General features: G+C 36.6%; 1 protein-coding gene across 3 annotated transcripts; it reads left to right on the top strand.

The window, feature by feature from the left end:
* Positions 1 to 7571: 7571 nt before the first annotated feature.
* DTWD1 (DTW domain containing 1) lies at positions 7572 to 22686 on the top strand. 3 transcript variants are annotated; one of them, XM_054215335.1, is made up of 6 exons: positions 7572 to 7669; positions 9875 to 10156; positions 11276 to 11419; positions 12685 to 12961; positions 16689 to 16933; positions 18395 to 22686. In XM_054215335.1, the coding sequence occupies exons 2-5, from the start codon at positions 9881 to 9883 to the stop codon at positions 16916 to 16918; spliced, it is 927 nt and encodes a 308-aa protein (XP_054071310.1). In that variant the 5' UTR covers positions 7572 to 7669; positions 9875 to 9880; the 3' UTR covers positions 16919 to 16933; positions 18395 to 22686. The 3 variants fall into 3 exon arrangements, with proteins under 3 accessions (XP_054071310.1, XP_054071309.1, XP_054071311.1); XM_054215334.1 differs by having other exon boundaries at positions 16689 to 22686; XM_054215336.1 differs by lacking the exon at positions 11276 to 11419 and having other exon boundaries at positions 16689 to 22686.
* The last annotated feature ends 1023 nt before the right edge of the window (positions 22687 to 23709 follow it).

The raw sequence follows: 23709 nt of genomic DNA, 5'->3' as shown, positions 1-23709 counted from the left end.
CAATATTTTCCTTCTCTTCCTAATAAAGAACATAGTGATCACCTGAGGTAAGAGAATCCATACAGTTTTGATTTATGTTCTTAACCTAAATATTCCAAACTTCCTTTTATAAATCCTAGCACCATTACACAAAGTAAGCAAAGTAAAATAAAGTCAATTTGATCGAAAGGTTTATTTTAAGCTTCATAGTATAAATCTGCTAACTAAATTAGTTCTTCATATGTTCAACTACTGCTCTTTAAAGTTACATAAAAAGTCAGTCTCGGACCTACACTTGATGCAGTTGAGGCTTAATCAGTAAAACACTTGCATTTTCATACTTGCAGAATATACAGCTTATTTGTTTTATAATAACAGATCTAAGAATGCTTGAAATTAATTTATACCTTAAACTGATGGAGAAACCACCACCAAAAAGAATTCTGAAACACTGCAATAGATGATTTTCAGAGAAACAAACTTGCCCAAACTTTGAGAACATTTTTCTGTCAGAACAACAATAAAATATTCATTTTACTGAACACGAAGTTTTAAAAAATCCTAAAACCACAAAACAAACCAAAACTAGAAAAAGGTAAAAAGTATAAGGATTTTCGTTTGGAACACAATCCACAGCCAAACAGGAACTGGCAGGGGAAGTGCTTTGCTTTTACTGAGAAGAACAAAAGCAGCTTCTTTGGGTACTTCAACATTAGATTGTCAAAATATAGGGACTGATCTGCATTTGCCAGATAACTGCAACTCTCTCAACTTTTTCCTGTGTTTGGTTTTGGTTGGTTGTTTGGTTTTGTTAATTTTGGTAAACCTAAGACTAAAAGTCTATATATCTAAAGTTTAAAACACAAAAATGAAGGTATAATAAACTAGTAAGACAGCAAGTCACACTTGTTGCATTAAATTCATTAAATTTAAAGTTTTTTACATTAAAAAATACGTAAAAACTGAAATATTGTAAATAACCACCACAACAAAGCAGATTAAGACACTGCATTAACTTATTTCCTTTTACATTAGGAGGCAAGGATTGATTCTAAACTGTGACAAAACTGTCTGCAGAAGTGCTAATAGGATTTCCATATTCCTTGCATCTTGCTTATCCGGGTACAGTTACACATATTTAAGCACTAATAAACAAAATTTTAAAATCAGTCCTCCAAATGTTTTTTTTTTTTAAACACATATGTGCCATTTCAGAAAGATACATCAGGTTCTGGCAGTGTATTACAAACATGTCTAACAGCAATAGCTGTAGATTATAAATTCACATAAGTTTTTTATCCAGTGCAAGTAGTAAGGTCTACAGCCATTCTCTAAGTGCCAAGACACTAAGTTGTATGTTGAAAAAACAAAAAAAAAGACATTTTATAATTTGTAGAACTAGTGATTACTTCTGTATATTGATATTGCACCGTCAGTTTCAACATGCATGCTTCTGCTTGTATTTAAACACTTTTTCCAAAAAGTTTACATTCGTGCATGTGTATGTTTTGCAGCAAGTACTATTAACAGGTCACTATTTAGACAGAGTTTATCAAGGCTTCTCAACAACCTGAATTTTAAATCTATCCTCCTCTCTGCACAACTTGTTTTCATCACCTTGACAGTATTTGGACTTGGACAAATGACAGGAATTAACAGTTTCTGTCATTTATAAATCTGCAGCTGTCAAAATTCATTCAGAAAAAAGCAGTATGTTAAGTGACATAATATTTACAATACTCTTCAGTCTTACCAGTTAGAAAATATTATAACATAGATTGTGAAATTCAGTCTGTGTAATACTATTTCATGATAGGTTAATTTGCAAAACTGTCATAAAAATTATTTTAATTTTGATTAATAATAACAACTTCATATGCAAAATGGATCAAAAGTCAGGATTTCAGAGTATCTGATACCAATAACAAATTAGTGATTGTTTTGTGTTGGTGATAACTATGTTCACATAGCCATCAGGAATCTGTTCCTCTTGTTTATATATATTTCTGTACCAATGCAATCCTAATGATCCTACAGCATAAAGGAAGTAATTTCGGATAGCTACTTAGCAATTTTTTAAAATGCTTCTATAGCGAGAATTCAAACTTCTTAGTAATATAAATTACTTCCTTATTTATAGTCTAATTTATACTCTAAGTATGTATACTTATCTAATCTGTATCTTATTACATCAACCTTTTACATTTTAAAGATAAATATTAATGAAAGTTCACACACTTCCACTTTAAGTGGAAGTTATAAAAATATCTAACATACTGTATCTTGGAATTTCACCATGCCATGAATTCTGACTCTGCCCCAAACAGACTTTCCCAAGGAGAAACCTACCTTGACCTACCAGCCAACTAACTGGCCACAGGAAGAGACATCAATGCCCGAAGCAGATCACAAAGACAGGAGAGACATAGCTCTAAATCACCCCTGTTTAAATACCGAATTCACAAGGAAAGACTACGACTTCTAATTCGTCTGCTAGTGAAGTACCTAAGTACTTCAAGCCATAGCTAATTCCCCCTGAAGTGAGTGAAAAATCAAACCAGAAATGTTAGGGTTGCAATAACACTCTAAATTGTCATTTCAAATGTTTGTGGCTAATTCAGTCGAGGGGCAGGTGCAAAATCTTTATCTTTACGTATAATTAGCAACCCAACATTAGTCATGTAAAAGATGGGTGCATGCACACTGGGGAAATATGATCAAATAAATCTTGCCTGAGCTGAGAAAAAAAGCTGTTAACTAGCATCAATTAACAGTGCACAAAGAAGCAGCTGGACACTGTAAGAGCTTCGTTTTGTTGCTGCTGGTCATATGAAAGAAATAAGGAACGTCTTCACTTTTCATGCCCTCAGGTGGGAGGCACGAGTATGCACTTGAGTACGTACATGTTGCTGGTGACGCTGCTGCTACAAGATCAGTTTCACAACCTTGAGGTTCATGACCACCAGCCGTGGAGTAAAAGTGAGTGATCACCCACAGAAGAAGTTAATTTGAAATTAATCTGCATAATAGCATTCAAGCATTTTACATACTTGCTGCAAACTCCTACTTTACTGATTCTACAATTCCTGCAGTGAATCAGATGTAGGTGTTACAGACCATCTTCTCACTGCATAATCTTAAATCACTCCCTGAGCATTGTCAGATTTGTGTACTCAATGATACATTAAAAAAAAAATTGATCATGTAATTTAAGATGATGTGTAACTTATATAGTCCCCCATATAGTCCCCCAAAGGGGACTGCAATAAAACTACATATTCTACATTCTAATTCTGGGTTTACCTTCCTTTTGAGATTATTTTCAAGTTTAATACTAGTTTAACATTATTTATCTCAGTACTTTAATTATTGATCAACTCTGCGGCATAAATTCAGGGTAGCAAGAAGAATCTTTCAACAATAATGACTCCTAACAATAAATGACTAATAGATTTCTCAATTTTGTAGCTTCATGAAATGATAAAAGTGATACTAAAAGGAGTATGAAAATGGAATGCAAAGACAAATGTGTCAAAATATTTGTGATACCCCGTATCAGCAGATACTGAATACAGTATCCAGGATACTGGAAGAAAGAGTACTTACTTGGAAATGCTGAGCTTGAAGGAATAATCTTTTTGTAACTTATCCACCAAAGAATAAGGTGCATCGAGAGAGATACAACTTAACCACTCCTTCTGCAATCAGTACATAGAGAAAATAGTTATGTCTGAAAATGATACAAATGCAAAGATTAAATCAGGTCATCTGTGAATTTTATTTCGCATGAAGAATTTTAATACCAGTATAAATGTATTTTACATATACCTTCTAAGAATCTCTAATTTTGGCAACGTTGTTGTTAATGTAGACTGTGATTTCCTCCTCTCCCATGTACTGCATTCAGAGATGATTACATCATCTCAAAAAGACAGAAAAGCAGGCCAGGAAGGTCCATTAGAGCGTACACGGAGTAATTAAAAAGACTATAACTTTTTAGTTAGAAAGGAGATAACTCAAGAAAAAAAAAGGGTTATTATGTTTCTAAAGAGACAAATAAAATCATGTGCAATTTAAGTTCTCGGAAAGGACAGTAATGCCTTCCATCTGTTGAGGACAGCCTTGGAAGCATAGGAAGAAACTCTGTTCCTTGGTCTAGCAAAGAATTTAAACTAGCAGCTTAAACATTTGAGCAAATTGTTGAAACCAAGTGTAGTCATTTGAAGTTAATTATCAAATTGGTCACTTTCCTGAAATAACTAAGTAGGTGTTAATACAGAGTAATCAATGTGTTTTTAAATCCTCTAGTATAGCTGAAAGAAAATTACATGGTCTGTCTTAATAGTAGGACAGCAAGACAAATTTATTTGAAAAAACAATCAGATTAAATGTAAACTATTAATACACATATGTTCACTTTAGGGTAAAAAGGGAAAAGGTGAGTAGTACCAATTGGAAAATGAAGCCATATTAATATTTTGTTTTATTTTATGTCAGATTGCTCTCATTAAAGAAAAATTTATATTTTATAACTAAATGTTCCACCCATCAAAATACTTCTAAACATTTTTTGTTTCTTTGTTCCTGTGAGAGAAAAAGTTCTGGTTCAAAGCAAAAGAGCAATTTTTCTCATAGCTCTGTAGTTAAAGGCTTTGAGTGAATCAATACTTGCAAATAATGTAGGCAGGTCAGAAGGAATGTTCTGTTTCCTCCAAAAAGAATGCAATTTCAGCGAACCACTGGTAACCACATGATATTAAATTCTTTAACAAAATACAAAGGCATATTCAAAGATTTCCCTAGTTGTCTTATCAGTACAAGAAAAAGCAAAACTAGCTATTCCCCTTTTCATGCTCATCAGAACTTTTCGCCTCAGGGTTCAGGACTTTCTGTTATGTTAGTAAAGCTGTGGACTGATCAAATATTTTAAACAATGCTTGATTCAGTGTCATCACTCAAGCATGCTTCCAACAACAGAAAATTGCTGTACAGCAGGCAAAAAATTTCCTCCATGGTTTACCTTTGAGAAAAAGGGAAGTTAACAACAGAGAGGCTGCTCTCTTAAAGGTTCCCCATTTCTACGAACCTCTTAGTTTCCAGTGCCTGAGGGTCTTGGAAATACAATCTATGCTCAAACTCAGTTCTCAATATTTACATTCACATAGCTTTGCTCAGGACCTGACTCCTGCCTGTTCACTTCACCATACACATGAGTGGTTAAAATAATAAGCAGTCGGACTCACCAAATCTTGAGAACATCAAGAATTCTTCAAAAGAAAAAGGAGGTTTTTGCATTTTCTTCTGACATACAGTAAGGATTGTTCTCACCAGAATGCCTTAAATGACAACATATATCAGTAAATATTTAAACTTCAGATAACTAAAACTGACAAAGGTATCACTATAGCATACATAAAGCATGTTCACTGTAATTTCTTCCAATAAACAGAAGTATACTACACATTCTTAGATGTCGAGAAATATTCTAAAAATGTGAGACATACGTAAGGACACGTAATCGTAAAGGCAGAAGTTCCGTTTTCTTCTCAGTACCTCCATAAAAAAAATTTATACTATTATTTTTTATGGACTTCTCAAATACATGCCGAAGAAAAAGTGAATGTCCAATCACTTGCAAATCTGCTCTGTTCTTACATACTCAGTTTTTGTTTAGAAGTTGAAAGAAATGTGAGGACTGCAGATCAGCAGAAATCTTACTGAAATCAATCAACTGGTATCTTCTGAGCTCAGTGTAATTAGAAACTCAGACTTTACACTGTTACATTCAAGCAGAAACCAAGTGTGAGAAATACTGGCTTGAAAAAAATTATATTTTTAGTAAATTGCGAAATCAAGAACTCCAAACAAAAATTATATAGCAACCATTCCTAAAAATGGTTTTGTTAATATCAGAGCTTTTGTGCAAATAACTGTAGAGAATAAAAGTACACAAAGGAGTAACTCAGATTTCAGAGCTTGCTTTTAAATGATGACCAGGCTCTGTTTGTTCCCAAACAAAAAGTTCTGGATTCAGTACCCAAAGAAATCATTCAAACAAAGTAAGAGATGGTACTTTTAGTAAAACCTACAATAATTAAGTTTGGCAAGAAAGAATTTTAGAAACTATTTTAAAAGTCTTCTTGATGTCCAATAAACACTTTGTTATTTCGACAAAATTAACTACCTCAAGACGTATTGTCACAGTGTAAGGAAATAAAAAAATATGGGTGGTGAAACATAGTAATTTTTATTAATACCGCAATGTATTACATACTGCTATCATGATAAACAGATCGAGTCAAAACAAAACAAGTAACACCAGAATGCTGGTAGAAAACCTCTGCCACTGAATGTAATACCACTGAAGTTAGTGAGGTTTTTGGGGTGTAACTGAGATCAAAGTTTGGTATAAAATCTGCCTACAATGTCAACTATTTCCCCTAAGGCTATTACAACTAATATATCACAGACTTTACTTCACTGACTCGAAAGAAATATTCTCTATACCAAAATTACTCTTTTAGGTTAGTCATTTCAACCTAAAAATGCAGTAACTGAACACTGAATATTGGGTAAATGCTACTGTAGAGCAGCATCCTCAACCAGGCCAAGGAATTCCACAGAAAAGATCCCATGTCCTACTTAGAGAGAGATGCAAAACAGCAAGAAAGGAATTTGGCAACAGAATTCTTCCAGCCCTTGGTGTCAACTGTAAGTATGCAGTAAGTATACTACTAGGTGGGGAAAAAAATGTAGGTGAAAAAACCTAAGTGACCTAGCTCTCCTGGAGTTAACAAGGGAGTGAAACAAAGCCTCCAACCCCAGATCACAAGCCATGGTGCCCAGGCACTTCTGCCCAGGGGACAGGCCCCATGGGGTGGCACCACCTCCCGTGGAGGAACCGCCTCAGGAGAGGGAAGGGAAGGGGACATTTCACATGGGCTGGGGAGACCTGGGACAGAGACGGTCTGGAAAGGGCGGATTTCTCCTCTGTGGGTAACAGGACACGGTTTATGTTCAGGGTTTTTTTTTATTGCAGGGCCCTCAGGCTGTCCAGCAGCCAGTCAGTCTGTGAGTTAGTCTGTCAGTCAGGCAGAGAGTCAGTCAGTCTGTCAGTCAGTCTGTGAGTCAGTCAATCAGTCTGAGGCAGTCAGTCAGTCTGTGAGTTAGTCTGTCAGTCAGGCAGAGAGTCAGTCAGTCAGTCAGTCAGTCTGAGTCAGTCAGTCAGTCAGTCTGCCAGTCAGTCAGTCTGCCAGTCGTCAGTCAGTCTGTCAGTCTGAGGCAGTCAGTCAGTCAGTCCGTCCGTCTGAGAGTCAGTCAGTCCATCAGTCAGTCAGTCTGACAGTCCATCAGTCAGTCCATCCGTCAGTCTGAGAAACAGTCAGTTTTTCAGTCAGTCAATCTGCCAGTCTATGAGTCAGTCAGTCAGCCCAAGAGTCAGTCAATCCATCAGTCAGTCCGTCCGTCAGTCAGTCAGTCAGTCAGTCAGTCGTGTGCGGCCGCCACGAAGGTCCCCTAGCAACCGTTCCCCGCCGAAAACCACTCTCCAGCCCACACTCTTCCGGTCCCGTCCTCCCCGCGGCGGCCGAGCCCGACACTTTCGTTCCGGGACCTGTGAGGGCCGGGGAAGAAGCGGGCTACCTTCCGGGGCGAGCGCCGGCCCGCCGAGGGGCTGGAGCCGAGGGAGCGGGTGAGGACGGGTGCGGAGCGGTGCGGAGCTCCCCGCCCCACCGCGAGGGCGGGGAGAAGGAGCGCGGCCCGGAGGCAGCGCGGCTCTGGTAGCCCCGCGGCCCCCTCACGGGGCCGCGGGGCTACCAGAGCCGCGCTGCCTCCGGGCCGCGCTCAGGCGGTGTCGGGGCCTTGCATGGGGACAGCCTGGCAAAGCTCTCTCCGCGGTGTTGGGCATCTCCCCATCGCTGGAGGTTGAGGGCATCTGATGCCGCCTCAGCAGCTGGTCCCGCCGCCAGCTGAGGCCTGATATGGCTTAGTAGCCACGGGCGAGCACACGGCAGTGACCCAGAGGCAGACAGACCTGCCCTGACTGAGATTTTAAGTTGTCATAGAATTGTGGTTGGAATGTGGAGGTGACCCTCCAGCGGCAGTGATTTATCTGGGTTTTGGAGATTAGTTGTTGATGGAATTGTAATTTACAGTCTTAAAATTTTCAGTCTGAATCGGGATTTGGATCTTACAAAGCTGTATAAACTCTATTGCTATCTTTTTTTGGAAAAGTATACCCTATTTTCACTGCTGTTATTATGAGACCACAAAGGTTTTCCTGTGCCATTAAAGCAGTATCTCACTTGCCAGTATCAATAATGGAAGTGCTTCAGGGTGTCAAAGTCGAACACCACATTCATTGTACTGAGAAATTATATTGAGAAACTATATTGAGAAAATCAGTTGGCAGGCCGGGAATTCATGTCAAATTACAGGGCCTCTCGCGCTCTTTGCTACTTGAGGAAACTTGATAGTAGTATGGGTTAATCTGAGATGCGCTATCTCAGAGATATTTAAAAGCCAGTTGCGCTATAAAATTTGTATGCATATTAGCTTTTGTGTTTAGTAGAATGGACATCCCTGACCTTTCAAAACTTAGAGATTGTTGGTGGGAGAGGGGAAGGTATCATAGCATGCATGAGTATTTAATTTTACTAGAAAATAACAACTAATTTTTCTGGGATTAATTTTAAATTTTTATTGGAAACTTAGCCAAGTATTTTGTTTTTGTTATTTTTCAATTAAATTACACTTGGTTTTATTTAAACACTTAATTTTGGATCACATCTCAGGAATTATTTTTTGTTTGGTTTTGTTAAACATGACTGGTTTATTACATTCATTTCACAAGTGTGATCCCTGACACGAAAAAGTAAACCTAAATTAGTTGAAAGTAAATAGTGAAGTGACTTTTTTCATTTTAAGTCATGCAGCACAGAGTGCAAAAGGCAGTTTATAACTACTGCAGGCTGTGCAGGCTCCTGACTGCGGGCTGCTTTGAAGTCCAGAGAGGACCCCGAGTGATCTAGTCAGAAGAGTTTCGCTAAAACTGTGACCGTGAACCTCTGCACACAGCAATACTAATTCTATCTGGATCGGCTATGGGTACACAGTCATGTTTCTGATACATTACTCACAGTACGCAGTGAAAACTTTATGCCAGCTGGAGAGGGTAAGACAACATCTGTCCTGAAGAAAGCCTGCAAAAAAAAAAATCAACGTTATTAAATAAATAGAAACTTGCAGAATGAGTCCAGACTGGGTCAGCTCTTACTACCTAGGATATGGAGCACCAAAGCCATGTTTTAGCTCTTGAGACTAATCTTTCAGTCTCAAGACTTGCTCCTGGAAGATTTCTTTTATCCCACAAAGTTCTGTCAACAGGGATTTCATTCAGGTAGTTTGGTTTGCCCACACACAATAAATTTCAGGATAGAGATCTAAATTTGTACAATTAACTTTTCTCTGTCATGTAGACATTTAATTCATTGTCAATAGTCATGCTGAAGACTAATGGGACTACTCATCCAGGTAAATAGCGTCTATCAGTGTTTTCACAAGCTTTTAGGCACTGATCCTACTAAGAGAAAAAAAGATAATTTTGCATGAGTTAGGTGAGTGGGGTAACTTATCTTAGAAAAATTATTCTTAATGTACATTCATACAGATCTCAAGTTCCTTCTAGCTGTTTATATCATGCTCTCCCAAAATCTGTTTGGAGTTCTTGGTGCTATATCAACTAAATCAGATGATTTTATTATTCTTTCTGCTATAGTAAATACCTTCTTTGATGAGCATTTTTTGCTAAATGGGATCATACAGAATCATTTCCAATAAATTAGTTCATAGTATATTGGATTTTTATTTAACAGCTACAACATATTATCTGTTTCAGCTAACCATGTCTTTGAATTCATCTACACTTTTAAATGAAGAAAAGTCTCAAGGACCAAAAAGAACTAGTGAATGTTTGGAAAGTCTAGAATTGCAGACTCCATCATCGTTTCAAGATAACCCACTTCAACAATTGCAGTTAGCATCGCAGGAAGTACTTGAAAAGGCAAAAAAGAGTGGGAGATCAAAATGCCCTCAATGCAGTAGTTCAAGGATGTTTTATTGTTATACATGCTTTGTTCCTGTTGAAACTGTACCAACCAAAGAAATTCCAACTGTGAAGGTTAGTATTTCTTATGGATTTTTCGTAATATTCTTGTGCCTTTTAGTTACTGAGGACGCAGAACAGACAGTCTGTCTGTGACTGTTTCTTTTCTGACTCATTCTTTACGGACATTCATCTTCAACACAGCTATAAGTATGAATAAACTACAGTTAGATAAAATTAGTGTTCTTATCTGAGGAATTACATGTACAAACAGTGACAATATTCCAGTCTTCACGTAAACATGTATCTACTAGATGAAAAGATAAGCTGATCACTCAGCTTCTCATGCAAATGACTGTTTTCACTTAGTTCTTAGAAGTTTCTTGACAGTGCTCTTACCTTCATTCTTCAGTTTCTAAGAACTCTGTCTAGAACAGAGCATATCGTGAATGAAAAATATGATTTGTCCATAACCAAGAGTGAATTTTGCATAATATGTGAGTTTAAAGCCATTCTAAATATCATGGTTGTATAATTCAGGTAACGACTCTTATAAGTAAAGAATAAAAAAATCATAGAATGCGTTGGGTTGGAAGGGACCTTTAAAGGTCATTTAGTCCAAATGTAATGCCCTTCAGCTAAAATACGTGGAGAAACCATCAAAGAGGACTGAGAGACAGTTTGCAAAATCACTCATGAACTAAAATGCATTTTGAAGATACTCTGTACTTGGAAAGCATTGTAAAAATACTTTAGAAATACTTTGAAAAACTGACCTAGTGGATTTAGGTATATTTTCATTGAAATGGCTATTTTTGCAATAGGGTAAATACCTGCTACAGGTAAGTATTCATATTTAGGACTATTATATTGCTCAAATTAAGACCATGTCTTATTTACCTTATTGATACTATTTCTTGAGATTTTACCACACTACTATTGCAGCATTCCAGATTGCATTTATTGCATGCGTAGGTATTTACATGAACTGACAGAATGTAACAGCTGCTTCTTATCACTTGTCTCTAGCTTAGTTCTAAACCTATTAAAACAAAAACATTGCCAGAAATCGTCAAATATGTCTTAATTACATGCTCATAGGGATTTCTCCTGGATTTTGCCTGATTTTTTGTAGAAAATTTTTTCCTGTATATATGATCATACATATTGCTTTTTTTTTCTTTTTTACTGTAGTTGCCTTTGAAGATTGACATTATTAAACACCCAAATGAAACAGATGGCAAAAGCACTGCTGTGCATGCTAAGCTCCTGGCACCTGATGATGTTACAATTTATAAATATCCTTGCATTCCAGAATACAAAGAAAAAAGACACGAAGTAAGAAATTCTGTATAGATAGCAGGGCTTTGTGCTGGGGAGATGCAGAGGTATCTTCTGTACTTCCTCCTGCAGTGGTACTGCACTCTGCTGGGAGGGAGCGGGAGGAAAGCACTGTTTTATTAATCCAGTCCACTCCATCTTGAGCGCTCTCAAAACTTGGGCCTACAACTGGACAGTGGTTATGGTCTGTCCTCCAAAGCCTGGAAACACTGTAGCACTATGTAACCCCCTTGGATTTCCTATGCTTACCACCTTAGATAATGGCTAATTTGATTCATTGTGTACCGTAAGTATTTTGCCCAAACATATGAAAGTATTCAACTTACAGCAAGTTAAACAGCAGTTAGATGTTGTGCTCATCATATTCAGCAGCTCCGGTGTTTAAGCTTCCTTAAAATTTTTAACATTCGCTATTACAGAGAAAACCTACTTAAATGCAACTGTTGTCTGTAACAGTCAGCACAGAGCCTGAAAAAAGTGAGCTATGAACTTGGATTTATATGCTCATTTAAATGGTGTGATTAATCTGAAATCTAGTATTTACACATTTGATTAATTAACACTTTTGTTATTGTTTGACTACATGAAGAACAGGATAATATACCTATTTCAGAGAGATGTTATTTTCTTCAAGGAATGAGCCATCAAGGAAAGCATAAGTGGCAGAGAAGCAGGAAGCTGAAAAAAAAAAAGCAGAAAGAGCAACGGGGAAGGCAGGCAAAAGTGGGAAGAGATTGCAGTGACTTTGTATTGTCCAGGCTTTCCAAGTCACAGATTCTGAATGCTGCAGTAAGCTACTGAAAAAATACTAAGTGAGGCCATCACTGGTTTTCCTCATGTAAGATATTTGTGGGACCTGCAATAGACACAAGGACAGAAGAAATTATTCCTTCTGTTCTTAAATTTGTGAATCAAATTAAGAAACTATTCTTTATGGGCTTCCTGCCCCATATATTGCAATGACAAGTATAATTTGGAGTTCCTCAGGGCTGACACCATTGTCTTGGCTGAAAAAAACCTTTTTACAAAAGTATTAGAATTGGTAGTAGAGGCATGGAGGCAACATTTAATTAAGATCTCTAATAAGTATCTTTATTACTTATTTTAACATAGCCTTTTGTAATTTTAGACAATAGAATATTTTTAAGAGATACTCTTTCGTCTTAAATGTTTATATGACTTACATGTTTGTGTTCTTTAATGAAACAATTCCTGGTATTACATTTTGTTGACACTCAGATTTCTTTCTTTTCTTCATTTAGATAGCCCTTGTATTTCCTGGCCCCAATTCAGTTTCGGTAAAAGATATTGCTTTCCATCTCCAAAAATACAGTAAGAAAGGTGTTTGTGATAAGGACGATGACTGTTGCAGAGAGCCACTTCTTAAGCAAGCAAAAATAGAACCTAAAGAAGAAGAAGAAAATCTAAATGAATGCATCTCAAACAACAGGGGTGAAGGCACTAGACTGAAGAAAATAATATTCATTGACAGTACCTGGAATCAAACTAACAAAATAATAACTGATGAACGACTTCAAGGTAAAAAAAAAGTTGATATTGAGATGTTATTGCTACAGAAATGATTGAGGGAAATATATATCTATATGACAGACCTGACCATGACGTAAGCGTATACCTAACCCTATATCTGAGTACATATGAAAGATTCAACATCCTCTTTCAGTGCTATAGAAGACTTCTTGAGCCAAAGATTCCGTATAATTTGTTTTGCAAAATGATAAGACTAGTATTAAGAGAGCATTTACATTTATTTCCCCCACTTCTCTATTGGAAGGAATTTCCTCAGTCTCACAGAATGGAAGCTCTCATGTTGGACAATAGAAGAACAGTAGTTTGAATGACCTCTGAAGGAAGCCAGAAAGGTTTCCTATGCAGGTGCCTATGTGCTTTTCCAGGAGACCCGGGGGAGAATTTTTGTACACTCTAGCGGCAGACAGGCCATGAGAAGGTGTAAAGAGGGATCTAGGAGATACAGCACAAGAATGTCATGGCTTCGTTTCTTTTTCTAGTAAAGTTCTTTGTTTCATGGTCATTCCAACGACCTTGCTACTTTCCAGAGAAAAGGGGAATGCCTGCTGCCCTCCACACCCACCCATCTCTGAAAGCAAAAACTTGTAATTCTGCAAAGGTTTTTTTGTCTGAGGTTCATTACAAGAAGTTTACAGTTAAGTATTCTAAATAAAACCACAAAAGATAAAACATTTCAGCAATAGCATTCCATTTCCTTTGAGATAAAATAGGAGTTTGAAAATACTTTCATTAGTGAAAAAGGTGCACTTATCTGGGAGGCAGGCTATCAAGGCTATATATGTAATACATATATATATAACTGCTTATTAGTGTCTGCTTTGCAGTGGGCCCTACAAGGAATTTCACAGGCTTCTTGCATGCAAGATGACTGTTGCCTTGCTGTCTAGTCAGTTCATTAAAGGATTCCACGTTAGTATAACGTATTGGCTAATTAAAATCCTGTTACTAAGCATTTAGTCTAACACAAAACATACTCTATCAAATAAATTGAAGAATTACTGTAAAGATTAATTGCATGTTGCAAGTTACTGTAAAGCATTTGGAACTTATTTTAAAAGGATGAATGTAAGAAAAGAAACAAGCAGCCAGAGGAGCTGAAGATTTCCATGGGTGCTTATGCAGTATATTAGTCAAAAATTTGTGACTGTTGTTACTTTGGAGCTCTTAAAGACTGGTTTCCAGTTACCCCATGTAAATCCTGATCTGGTGGACTCTTCCCTCCTTTCTACAACTTCATCTCTGTTCCAGCTGTATTCCAGACGTCTACTTTCTTGAGCACCTTTCAGGATTGCTGTAAGGTGTGGCTAGTGTCATGCACATCAGTCTTTTATCCACACCCAGAGCAGAATTTTGCCCTCCATACAGCAAGTACAAGTGTGAGCATAACCCGCGCATTCATTGCTTTCCTTAGTGCCTGTTAGAAAGGACATAAGTTGCATTAATACTCCTTTTAGAGCTTGCAATTTTGCCTTCCAAGACGAATGGGGCAGAGTTTCCTTAGGCATAAACTGATGAAAGTTTTATGTTATACACACATGAAAAATAGAGATGTCATTTTTCAGTTCAACTACAAATGAAGTCATCATCCAACAAAACATTTCTCATATATTAAAGTTCAAAAATGAGTGTTCATAATACCAAATGAAAAGTAATTGCCATACTTTTTCAGAACGATGCACTTACAAGAATACTGGAAACATTAATGAAGCAAAAAAAATGTAAAGAAAAGCCTTCTGTTTTGTAAGCCTGCATTTATACAGAGAGTAAATATAGCTAATTGTACTGCAAAAGAAAGTAAATGAGTACATCGATCTTAAAAAAAAAAAAAAAAGAAAATTTGGACAAAAAAATACTTCTGTATCTTTTTGGAAAAGTGGTGTAATATATCTTTAGAGAGCAAAACTCAATCAGTTGTGTTAAAGACAGGAAATATTTTAAAGTTGGTAATGTCTAGGATTGATTACTTCATTAAAAGTGATCACTAGATCAGAAAGGAAACAGTTGCATCAATGTTAATGATTACTTTCTTATGAGTGATGGAGCTTATTGGCAACATCAACGTGGTTGTTAGAGGAACAGCTTGCTTTAGTATTTTTTCCTGTAAGTTTGATCCACTTTGTATTAGTCAAATGTTTTATTTTAATGACTTATGCATTCTTTTGTACAAGGCTGAATGATACATCTGCTTTAGTTCTTTGGGGGTTTTTAAGTTTCTGTGCTTGCTTTCATTTTTGCAAGAAAATGGGAGCCTTTGCCTATGCACAGCTGGGATATTTGACAGCAGTAAGTTAATGTTCTCTGAGGTAAACTCCACTCATCCTCTTTTTCTGACAAATCTCTTGTCCTGTTCTCACATTTTCATCTTTCTTCTTCCCTCAAAAATTACACTCGGGGGTATGATGCAAAGAAATGTGGGATTTCTGTCATGAGTTTCCACATTCTTTCTAAAATAACATATGAAGGGGGCCATAGCAGAGGCAAGGTGAGTCCAAGGTATGTAAACCCTGGGAATCTAAAAAATTAGGAAAGGAGCAGAATTCCTGCCTGAAATACCATTTCCAAGCTCCTACCTCTTTAGGAAATTAACAGTATAATTAAAATAACAATAGGCCCACTTAGTAAGAGCTTAGACTCTTAGTAGCCACCATAGGTACCACCATCTTGCAATCACACTAGAAAGAATTAAACCTAGTTTGAAGGTAAAAAGCGTAGAATTACAAGTGCTGGGCTATAGGCCAGTTTGCACTCCTGACTTTGGACCTTACTGAAACAACTTCTCTGTCCATAGCTTCCAAGCAAGTCTTAACTGTATTATTTATACTATTACTTTTTTTATTATTATTTTTACTAAACCATGCCATGACACACTCTTAGTACCTGATCTTAACATTTAGGGAAAGATAATTTTACAACCTGATCCTGGTATTGACAGGTGTATACACTATTTGCAGTCCAGCTGTCCATCCTGTTTACAAAGGTGTTACCCATTAAGATATTTTTAATTTTGAGTAGTTTGTGCATCTTAAGGAAGATACATGTTTAAAATTCATCTGAATAATAAAACAGTTACAGAGACTATAGTAGACAGAAGATTTTCATATGCCATACAGAGACCAAATTCCTTTCTTTCGTCTCAAGGTGGGAATGCTTTTAGTTTCTAATAAAATTAACGACCAGATTCTGTCATGCTTACTCCTGAGTAATCCCAGTAAGATTTCAGTTACTTAACAAGCATAAGTGAAAAGTGTCTGGCTCTTAGCAAATATTCCTCAGTTTAGCAAAACTAACAGTCTGAGAGATTCTGTTTTACACTTGAAAGGTATTAGCTTTGCAAAAGATGAAATTTATTAATCATTTTAATGAACATTGATAAGCCTTTAGAAGGTGTGGGTTTCACTCTTCCCATCTGAAGAGACCCTGCAGTTTCCTGAGGGCTGCGAGGCTGTTATAAATGAAAGGATAACCTGTAAGTTTTAATTGAAAATATGAGGATGATAACCTAGAACCTAACAGCACTTTTTTATCAAATTTCAAAGTGGTCCACAAAGGAGGATAAAATTATTGCCTCTGTTTTACAGATGAAATATGGAGGTAAAGGAAGAGAAATTATTTGTACGCAGGCTAGTAGTAAAGTCAGAAAACAAAACTAAAGACTTGTTTGGCATTCCATCCACCAATCCACAGAATCTAATCCATTATATTTTTTTCTTGACAGGGTTACTGCAAATTGAGTTGAAGACAAGGAAAACTTGCTTTTGGCGTCATCAGAAGGGAAAGCCAGATACATACCTTTCCACAATAGAAGCAATTTATTATTTCCTTGTGGACTATCATCAGGAGATTTTGAAAGAGAACTACAAAGGACAATACGATAATCTGCTTTTTTTCTTTTCATTTATGTACACATTGATTAAAAATGCCAAGTGTTGTGCAGGAAAAGAGTAAGATGTCTGTCTATAGGTAAGTAACACTGCATTTTATTTTGTTTCTTTTGTAATGATAAACTGCACAAATGTAACTATTTTTATCTAACTGAAACCTGTAAATAGATTGTATTCTTAATGGCTACAGCGTTTGTCCAAAAGTAAGCTGCAGACCTCGTGTCCTGCACACGAGTTTGTAGAACTCTGCCGATGAGCAGTCTGATTTGAAAATGGTTATGCTTTGCTAAATATTGTTGTGTTTGAAGCGCCAGACCCAATAGACTCCTCACAGTCAAGAGTATTTCCTGAGGTGGGGATAGGAGGACTTGGCCCCTCTTGCCAGACGGAGTGATCTCTCTAACTGTGAAAAGGAATTAGCATGCTAGCTTTTTATTATTAATAATACTTTGTTTCAGGTGTTTTCTTTGTGTTTTACCCAGTAATACTGATTTCACTTTTATGACATCAAAAGCTTACTAAAATTATTGGGATGGTATTTAATTTGCGGCAGGGGGCGGGGCACCAATACGAAATGAAAGACCACATTAAGTTAATGCAATGTAAGTTACGTACTTTCAAGATTAATTCTGGAAAATTGTCCTAGTAATAGAAAATAGCGATCTCTAAACATCATTAGACGATGCATGATTTCTGTAGCGCCAATCACATACTGTTATATTAAGATTATTCCCAACTTCTTGGATAATTTTAGAGTACTTCAAAGAAATTAATTTAGTTAAGTGCTTATTATTATTATTTTGGGTAACACTAACTTAACAAGTGTCACTATGGCATATCGTAGACAGTAAAATTTTATCAATGCCACATACTTCTATTCTAAGAAGCAGAAAGGGCTCATTGCACTGTAGGAGTTGTCTGAAAACTTAGATCTCTCTGCATGACCTAAGACAACATAATTTGCAGAGACAAGAAATAGGGAAGAAAGTGGTTCCAACCACAGCATTTCTGACAAGACTTCCTTAAATAAGGCAGACTACGAATCTGCTGTGGTTTTTTTCCTACAGTAATAGTGCAAATTTGAACAGTATAAATAAGACTTTGTCTATGCTGATGAAATTTTGGCTGGTATGTCTAGCACTGCTGGCAGAGTCATCACATGTGAATGTAATTATACAAGTGTGTCTTTGCCAAGCTATACCAGTACAGCTAATGCTGCCAGAGGGTAATAGACCTAAGCTATATATTTACAAGCAGAGTTATACAACTATATTGTTATCATACTAGGATATTCTGCTAGTAAAATACACGTTGGTAAAAATTAAAGTCTTAAGGTAGAAAAAAAATGCTTCATTAGAGGCATGATATAAGATGGATAAATATTTCTGAATATTCTCAGAAGTGTGTTACTTAAGAAAAAAATAAATCTTGTCAAAGTGACCCAGTTGAAAAATTGTAATAGATTATTTTTTAAACAAAAATTCTGATTTTTTTTCTTGCATATTTTCCTCAACAAATCTGGCTAAATTATCACCTGTAGCCTACTCTCCAGGAGGGCACCCTCGCACCTTGGTGAACACAGAAACAGTGCTTTGAAAAACACTTCAAGAAAATCTTTCTATGCTTACACAGCAATCCATGCAACTGATCTGTACTATGTTTTTTAATGCTTCAAGATATTGAAATCAAAGTTAATACTGCTTAAAACACAAGATACAAATACACTCTCTCTGCGGGTCATGCTTATCTTCAGATCTGTATGCTTACCTGCACAAGTGAATGCATATAAAAATGCATTTCAGTGGACAACACCTCCTGCATTTGCAAAAAGAGATGCTAGTTAAGGTACGACTGTAATGAAATGTGCATGAACTATAACAGCACCATGAGAAACCCAGGCTTGAAGTCAGAATGAGAAAGATTGATTTTAAATATACATATACAATGGCACAGCTGTTCAGTATATTGTGAGTTCATGTGCCAGGCAATGAGGGAAATCAGCAGTCATGTCTCAGTGCTATTGAAACAACACATTTCTTTTTCATTTGGTTCTTATTGCTATTGAGAGGTTATTTTGGCTTTTTACAATGATTAATGCTATTTCCTTTGGTATGAATTTTGATAGTCTTTTGACATTTCCATCTGTTCTTGTATTTCTTAAACAAAGATTGCTGTAATATTTAAAAAAAAATAAATCACACAAGTATAATAGTTTGAGAAGGAAACTTTCACCCACTTTAAACAAACAAAAATAAAATGAACCCACTGACCTAATGTTTTACAAGAACCAGAGAGAAAAATCGGGGCAGGGGGGCGGGGGAGTTACTTCCAAGACACATTTCCCTGAAAACATGTTTTTTTATTTAAGAAGCAGAGGTCAGATAAAAGCTTATATAAGCTGTTCTTTGTTACTTTTGGAAAATAGTTTCATAAGGTTAAAAATGGTTTCCAAATTTAAGTTTTGTGTACCTCACTTTATTTGAACAATGGGAATTAAGAATCTGTTCCAAAAGTAAGTTAATTTTAATTCTCAGGTGAAATGAATGTACAGAAAAGATTTTAAATCTGGAACACTGTGTCCAGGAATTGGGTTCAGATTCTTTTTCTTCCAGTGCAACCTCAGTGTAATGCAAGAGTCGTTCTTATACCAAGTGACAGAGGCACATCTTATATCCGTAATTAATTATTGTCTGTTGATATTCCTGTGATAACCTTTTATGAGGGCAGGAAAAAGGTTATTGTTACTTCTGCTGCAAATCTGTTCTGTCTGAGCAGCAGATGTAGTTCCCCCTTCTCTCCCATCTCCTCCTCTCTCCCCTCTGTAAAAATACTTAAATCCTCTGTTTAATTTCAGTACTGGTTTAAGAAGCCAAACCAACCAAGTCATCCGCCTCGCACTGACAGTGTCTCAATACTGCTGATACATTTTTCCAGCTTTGAGACTAAAGAATAGTTTTGTTCCACCAAATGAAAGCGATCAAGTGGTTAATCCTTTCAAGTGCAATTAGCAGCACTGACCTCCCTATTCTTTAAAATGAGGGTCATGGGGAGGTAAAGGCCAGTTCTGGTCCTCTTCTTTCATATCAGAATACCCCTTCACTAACTATCTCTTCTGTTTCCAAAAACATCAGAGAGCAAGGGGGAAAACAGACTTCCACTTCCATTAGCAGTAACTTAAACAGCCATAAGTTAAAGGGGGAGGAAAAGGAAGAGCGTCTCTATCTATCTCCTTTCACAACAGAAGACATCTGGCCTCCTGTGGGGAGGCCCCAGATAACAAAGAACCTGTCATTACAAACCTCCGCAATGTGTTCAGAGAACCATTTTACCTGCAGTCTGGCTCATTCATTTCCTGCCACTGAAGCCATCTGCTTTTGCTTATTGTGGGTATTTTTGTTCTTTGTTTGGCCAGGAGCGTGAAGTGGCTTCACTTTAGCATGCCTGTAGGCTTGGTCAGAAGGAGGATTTAATCCTTTTCTCAAAATGAATAGGAGAGGGAGCTGCAAAAAACAATTCCTTTCCTGGAAGGTAGCACAAAAGTCATCCAAGCCTAGGTTGAATAAAGGGTCATGTCAGTCCATGGGGTAAAGATACAATGAGATTGAAAAGAGATGGCAACTTGGAATCCACAGCAGAAACTTCCAAAGCACTTGTAATCTCACCTGATTTAAATCCTTTGCTACTGCTTCTTGCAAATTTTTTTTCAGTTTGAGTCCATCTGGTTTTCCACACAGACTTCTTCAGGCCCAATTGCAGAGTAATGTAGTGATCTGTTTTCACTTTCCTCTTGCACTGAGTTTCAGTATTTTGCCTGAATGCTTTAAAAATCAGTCTGTCTTCATAAATGATGGTCATAGTGTATTTATATAGAACGTAATGCGATGTGAAAATCCAGTCCAGCTATCCCTATCTTTGAAAATACCAAAATACGGAGGGGGGGAAACTTCCTATTGGTTTCCCATCATTTACTATAATGCAGTTAATACACTCCCAGGTACCATTAACTTGTGTCTCAAAGTATTCCAAAAAGCTGCGCATCAGCTGAATTCATCAAACCTGTTTTGTGACACAAAACTTAACAGTGACTGCAGCAACATTAAAACAGGAAAGCTTTCCCACTAAGATGAAAAGATCATTGGCAGTAAGATACTCATCTGTCGATACCAAAATAAGAGGTTACCCATTAAAGTACTGAATAACTCAACATAATTCCTGAACTGTTATCCCTTGTCTTAAGAGACATTATTTTAGTAAAATTCCAATCCTGTCATTAGTAAGAACATTGATTTTTGACTGGTGGCACTTAGGAATACCAACAATTCAGAGTAAGTGTTTATATGAAAAATTTACAACATTCTTCCTGTTCACTTGTTAGGAAAGGTAACACATTGCTGCCATTTTATGGATTCTGAAGAGAAATCAGATGCTGTAGAATTTTGAAAGTAGTGTATAACATTAAACTTTAAAAACACTCATAGCGGTGTGGTTTCTTTACCACTACCTGCCAGAAGAAAAATAACCAAATAGTTCTTGAGTCCCACAGCAAGAGGTAGGAACTACTTCTCTAATGCAAACCAGACTTTGTATTTTCACCTCACTGAAAATGGAAATTTTTGTCTAAGTTTAGCAATATCGGTGTTGTTGTCACATTCAAATCAACTATGATTTTACTGCTGACTTTTCAGACCACTGGTGTCGTAATAGGGTGTTTAGAAACATACCACAGAAGAGTGAACAGAAGAGAATGTTCCATACCAGTATGCTCAAGATTGAGTCCTACTCGACCTGTGATCTGTGTGCTTCACTTACCTTTACCTGTAGTTCATTTCTGCCTCTGAATAACGTGTCTCTACATATGAAGCTGGGCCCATAAGCCAGTAGAACTCAGCATGAAATCTAAAGGCTGAGTAGTACTGCTTCAAAGGTTCTGATGGTAAAATTTCTGCTTTCCAACAACAGGGATAGAAGAGCTATACAGAAGTATGTGTATATGTGTAAATATGAATAAATATATACCTCGCCCCTAGTGATAAATGCATTAGGACACAAGGCAAAGATTTTCTTCTATGCTGTTTCTGCCTTAGGGAACAAAGAAAATCAAAGTGTGGTATCAGAGTTTACAAAATTTCAGAATAAACTGCTATACATACAGAGCAAATGTATACTTTAATTAGATGCAAAGATATAGCTGAGCTTGTTAATGTACACAGATGAGTAGTTTCACTAGGAATTCATTTGTTAAGTTTGGATGCACTACCCAGCACAACCTGCACTGTCCCTCCAAACAATACACTGGAAAAACAAGTAATATTTCATACCTTTTCATCATTCTGAACATCACTGCTGATGAGTCTAGTGTAGTTCCCTACTCTTGTCTCGTAAAGTATGACATTGTCTTTGTATCTCTAAGCAGCACTGAAGTATTAGATTTGAAGGAAAAAAAAGTTAAGCACATCCATCCAGGCTTAACATGGCATGGCAAAAGAGACCAAAGGAGTAAACGGGTTATTCCAAACCAATTAAAAGAGTAAAACTGCAAAGAAAAATTTAGAGAGTGTTGAACTACACAGAAATTCTGACTCACCCGCACAGACGAAACGCCATGGTTCATGCTCCACCATTTGTTTAGCAGAGAAGAGGAGAAAGGAGCCAGAGCACACCCCCCTGGTACTAACAAAAATGCATTTGCCTCAAGCAATTGTGTGCATGAACACCCACAGTGAACATGCACATATATGGCCCTTGATGGATAATTCACATTACATATAATGCATCGTGATGTTTTCTTTGCTGTCTTGATTACTTACTGGAGACTAAAATAATCAAGCCGGAGTTAGTGTTTCTCTGATGTTTTGGTTTTTTATTAGTAATATACAATTAGTTTATAAAGTCCTTGGTTTATGCTAGTTTTTATTCTATTTCAAGGTAATTTTATTACCAACAACAGCAGGTAAGCCTATTAATGTAACTGTAAATTCTATAATACACCTTCTGTCCTACAAAACTGAGGTAAGACCTGGCCTTTACTCTGTGAGAATACACTTTTGTGCATATGATCTGGAATAACACATAACTTTAATAAAACAAGTTGTCTGTGAGGTAAATAACATGGACACTTCATTTTTTGCGACATTTTATGTCTCAGTATCATCTTCAACAGACATGCTATCAACAATGATTGGCTATAATCTCTAGTCATATTAACGTCTATATCTGTTAATGTCTACAATTCCTGGTTTTAAACATACTTTAGGACTCTTGAGGCTTTCATCATAATGACTTAGGTTGGTTTCCATATGGAAAACCTTATTTCTACTCAATTAAAATCTGAATTATAAAAAACATTCCTAGGATGCACTCCATTTTGAAGTGTCTCATATAATCAGTGAGTCTTTTTTTTTATTTAATCATACTTGAATGCCACCCTCTCAGCTTAAAGGTCTGCTTTAGTACAATTTCTGAAACGATTTGCTTTAGAGACAGATGCTAATGAATTGAACAGAATCAGACTCTTTGTAAGTCTAAAAAAAAAGCATCCTTAGCATCTTTTCTACAGAAGAACAATACTTTGGGTTCCAGCAAAAAAATTCGCTCAAGCTGAAACTACAGGCTTAATTTCAAATGTTTCTGCTAATGCTAAATAAAAATTCTGTATTTCAGGAACATCATAAATGTTTTATTTCTTTCAAAAACTATTTTTGGAACTTCAATTTCATGACTAAATTGTTTGCCAAATGCAGCATGAATTCCAGCTGACCTGAACCTGCATTTCATAGTCATTAGTATTGAAACATTCTATGTAGCTTTCTCTGATCACAGACGTCCTTTGGGCCAAATCAGTGCTGCAGAGTCAGG

The sequence above is a fragment of the Rissa tridactyla genome, chromosome 9, assembly GCF_028500815.1.
Source record: "Rissa tridactyla isolate bRisTri1 chromosome 9, bRisTri1.patW.cur.20221130, whole genome shotgun sequence".
Taxonomy (NCBI): domain Eukaryota; kingdom Metazoa; phylum Chordata; class Aves; order Charadriiformes; family Laridae; genus Rissa; species Rissa tridactyla.
Note: the sequence above shows the minus strand (reverse complement) of the source record. Positions and strands in the feature narration are given on the sequence as shown.

Excerpts from the sequence above, each read along its gene's own strand:
- DTWD1 (XM_054215335.1), top strand. The coding sequence starts at position 9,881 with ATGTCTTTGAATTCATCTACACTTTTAAATGAAGAAAAGTCTCAAGGA. Across the intron at positions 10,157-11,275 it reads AAGAAATTCCAACTGTGAAG|TTGCCTTTGAAGATTGACAT; the intron begins GTTAGTATTTCT and ends TTTTTACTGTAG. Across the intron at positions 11,420-12,684 it reads ACAAAGAAAAAAGACACGAA|ATAGCCCTTGTATTTCCTGG; the intron begins GTAAGAAATTCT and ends TTCTTCATTTAG.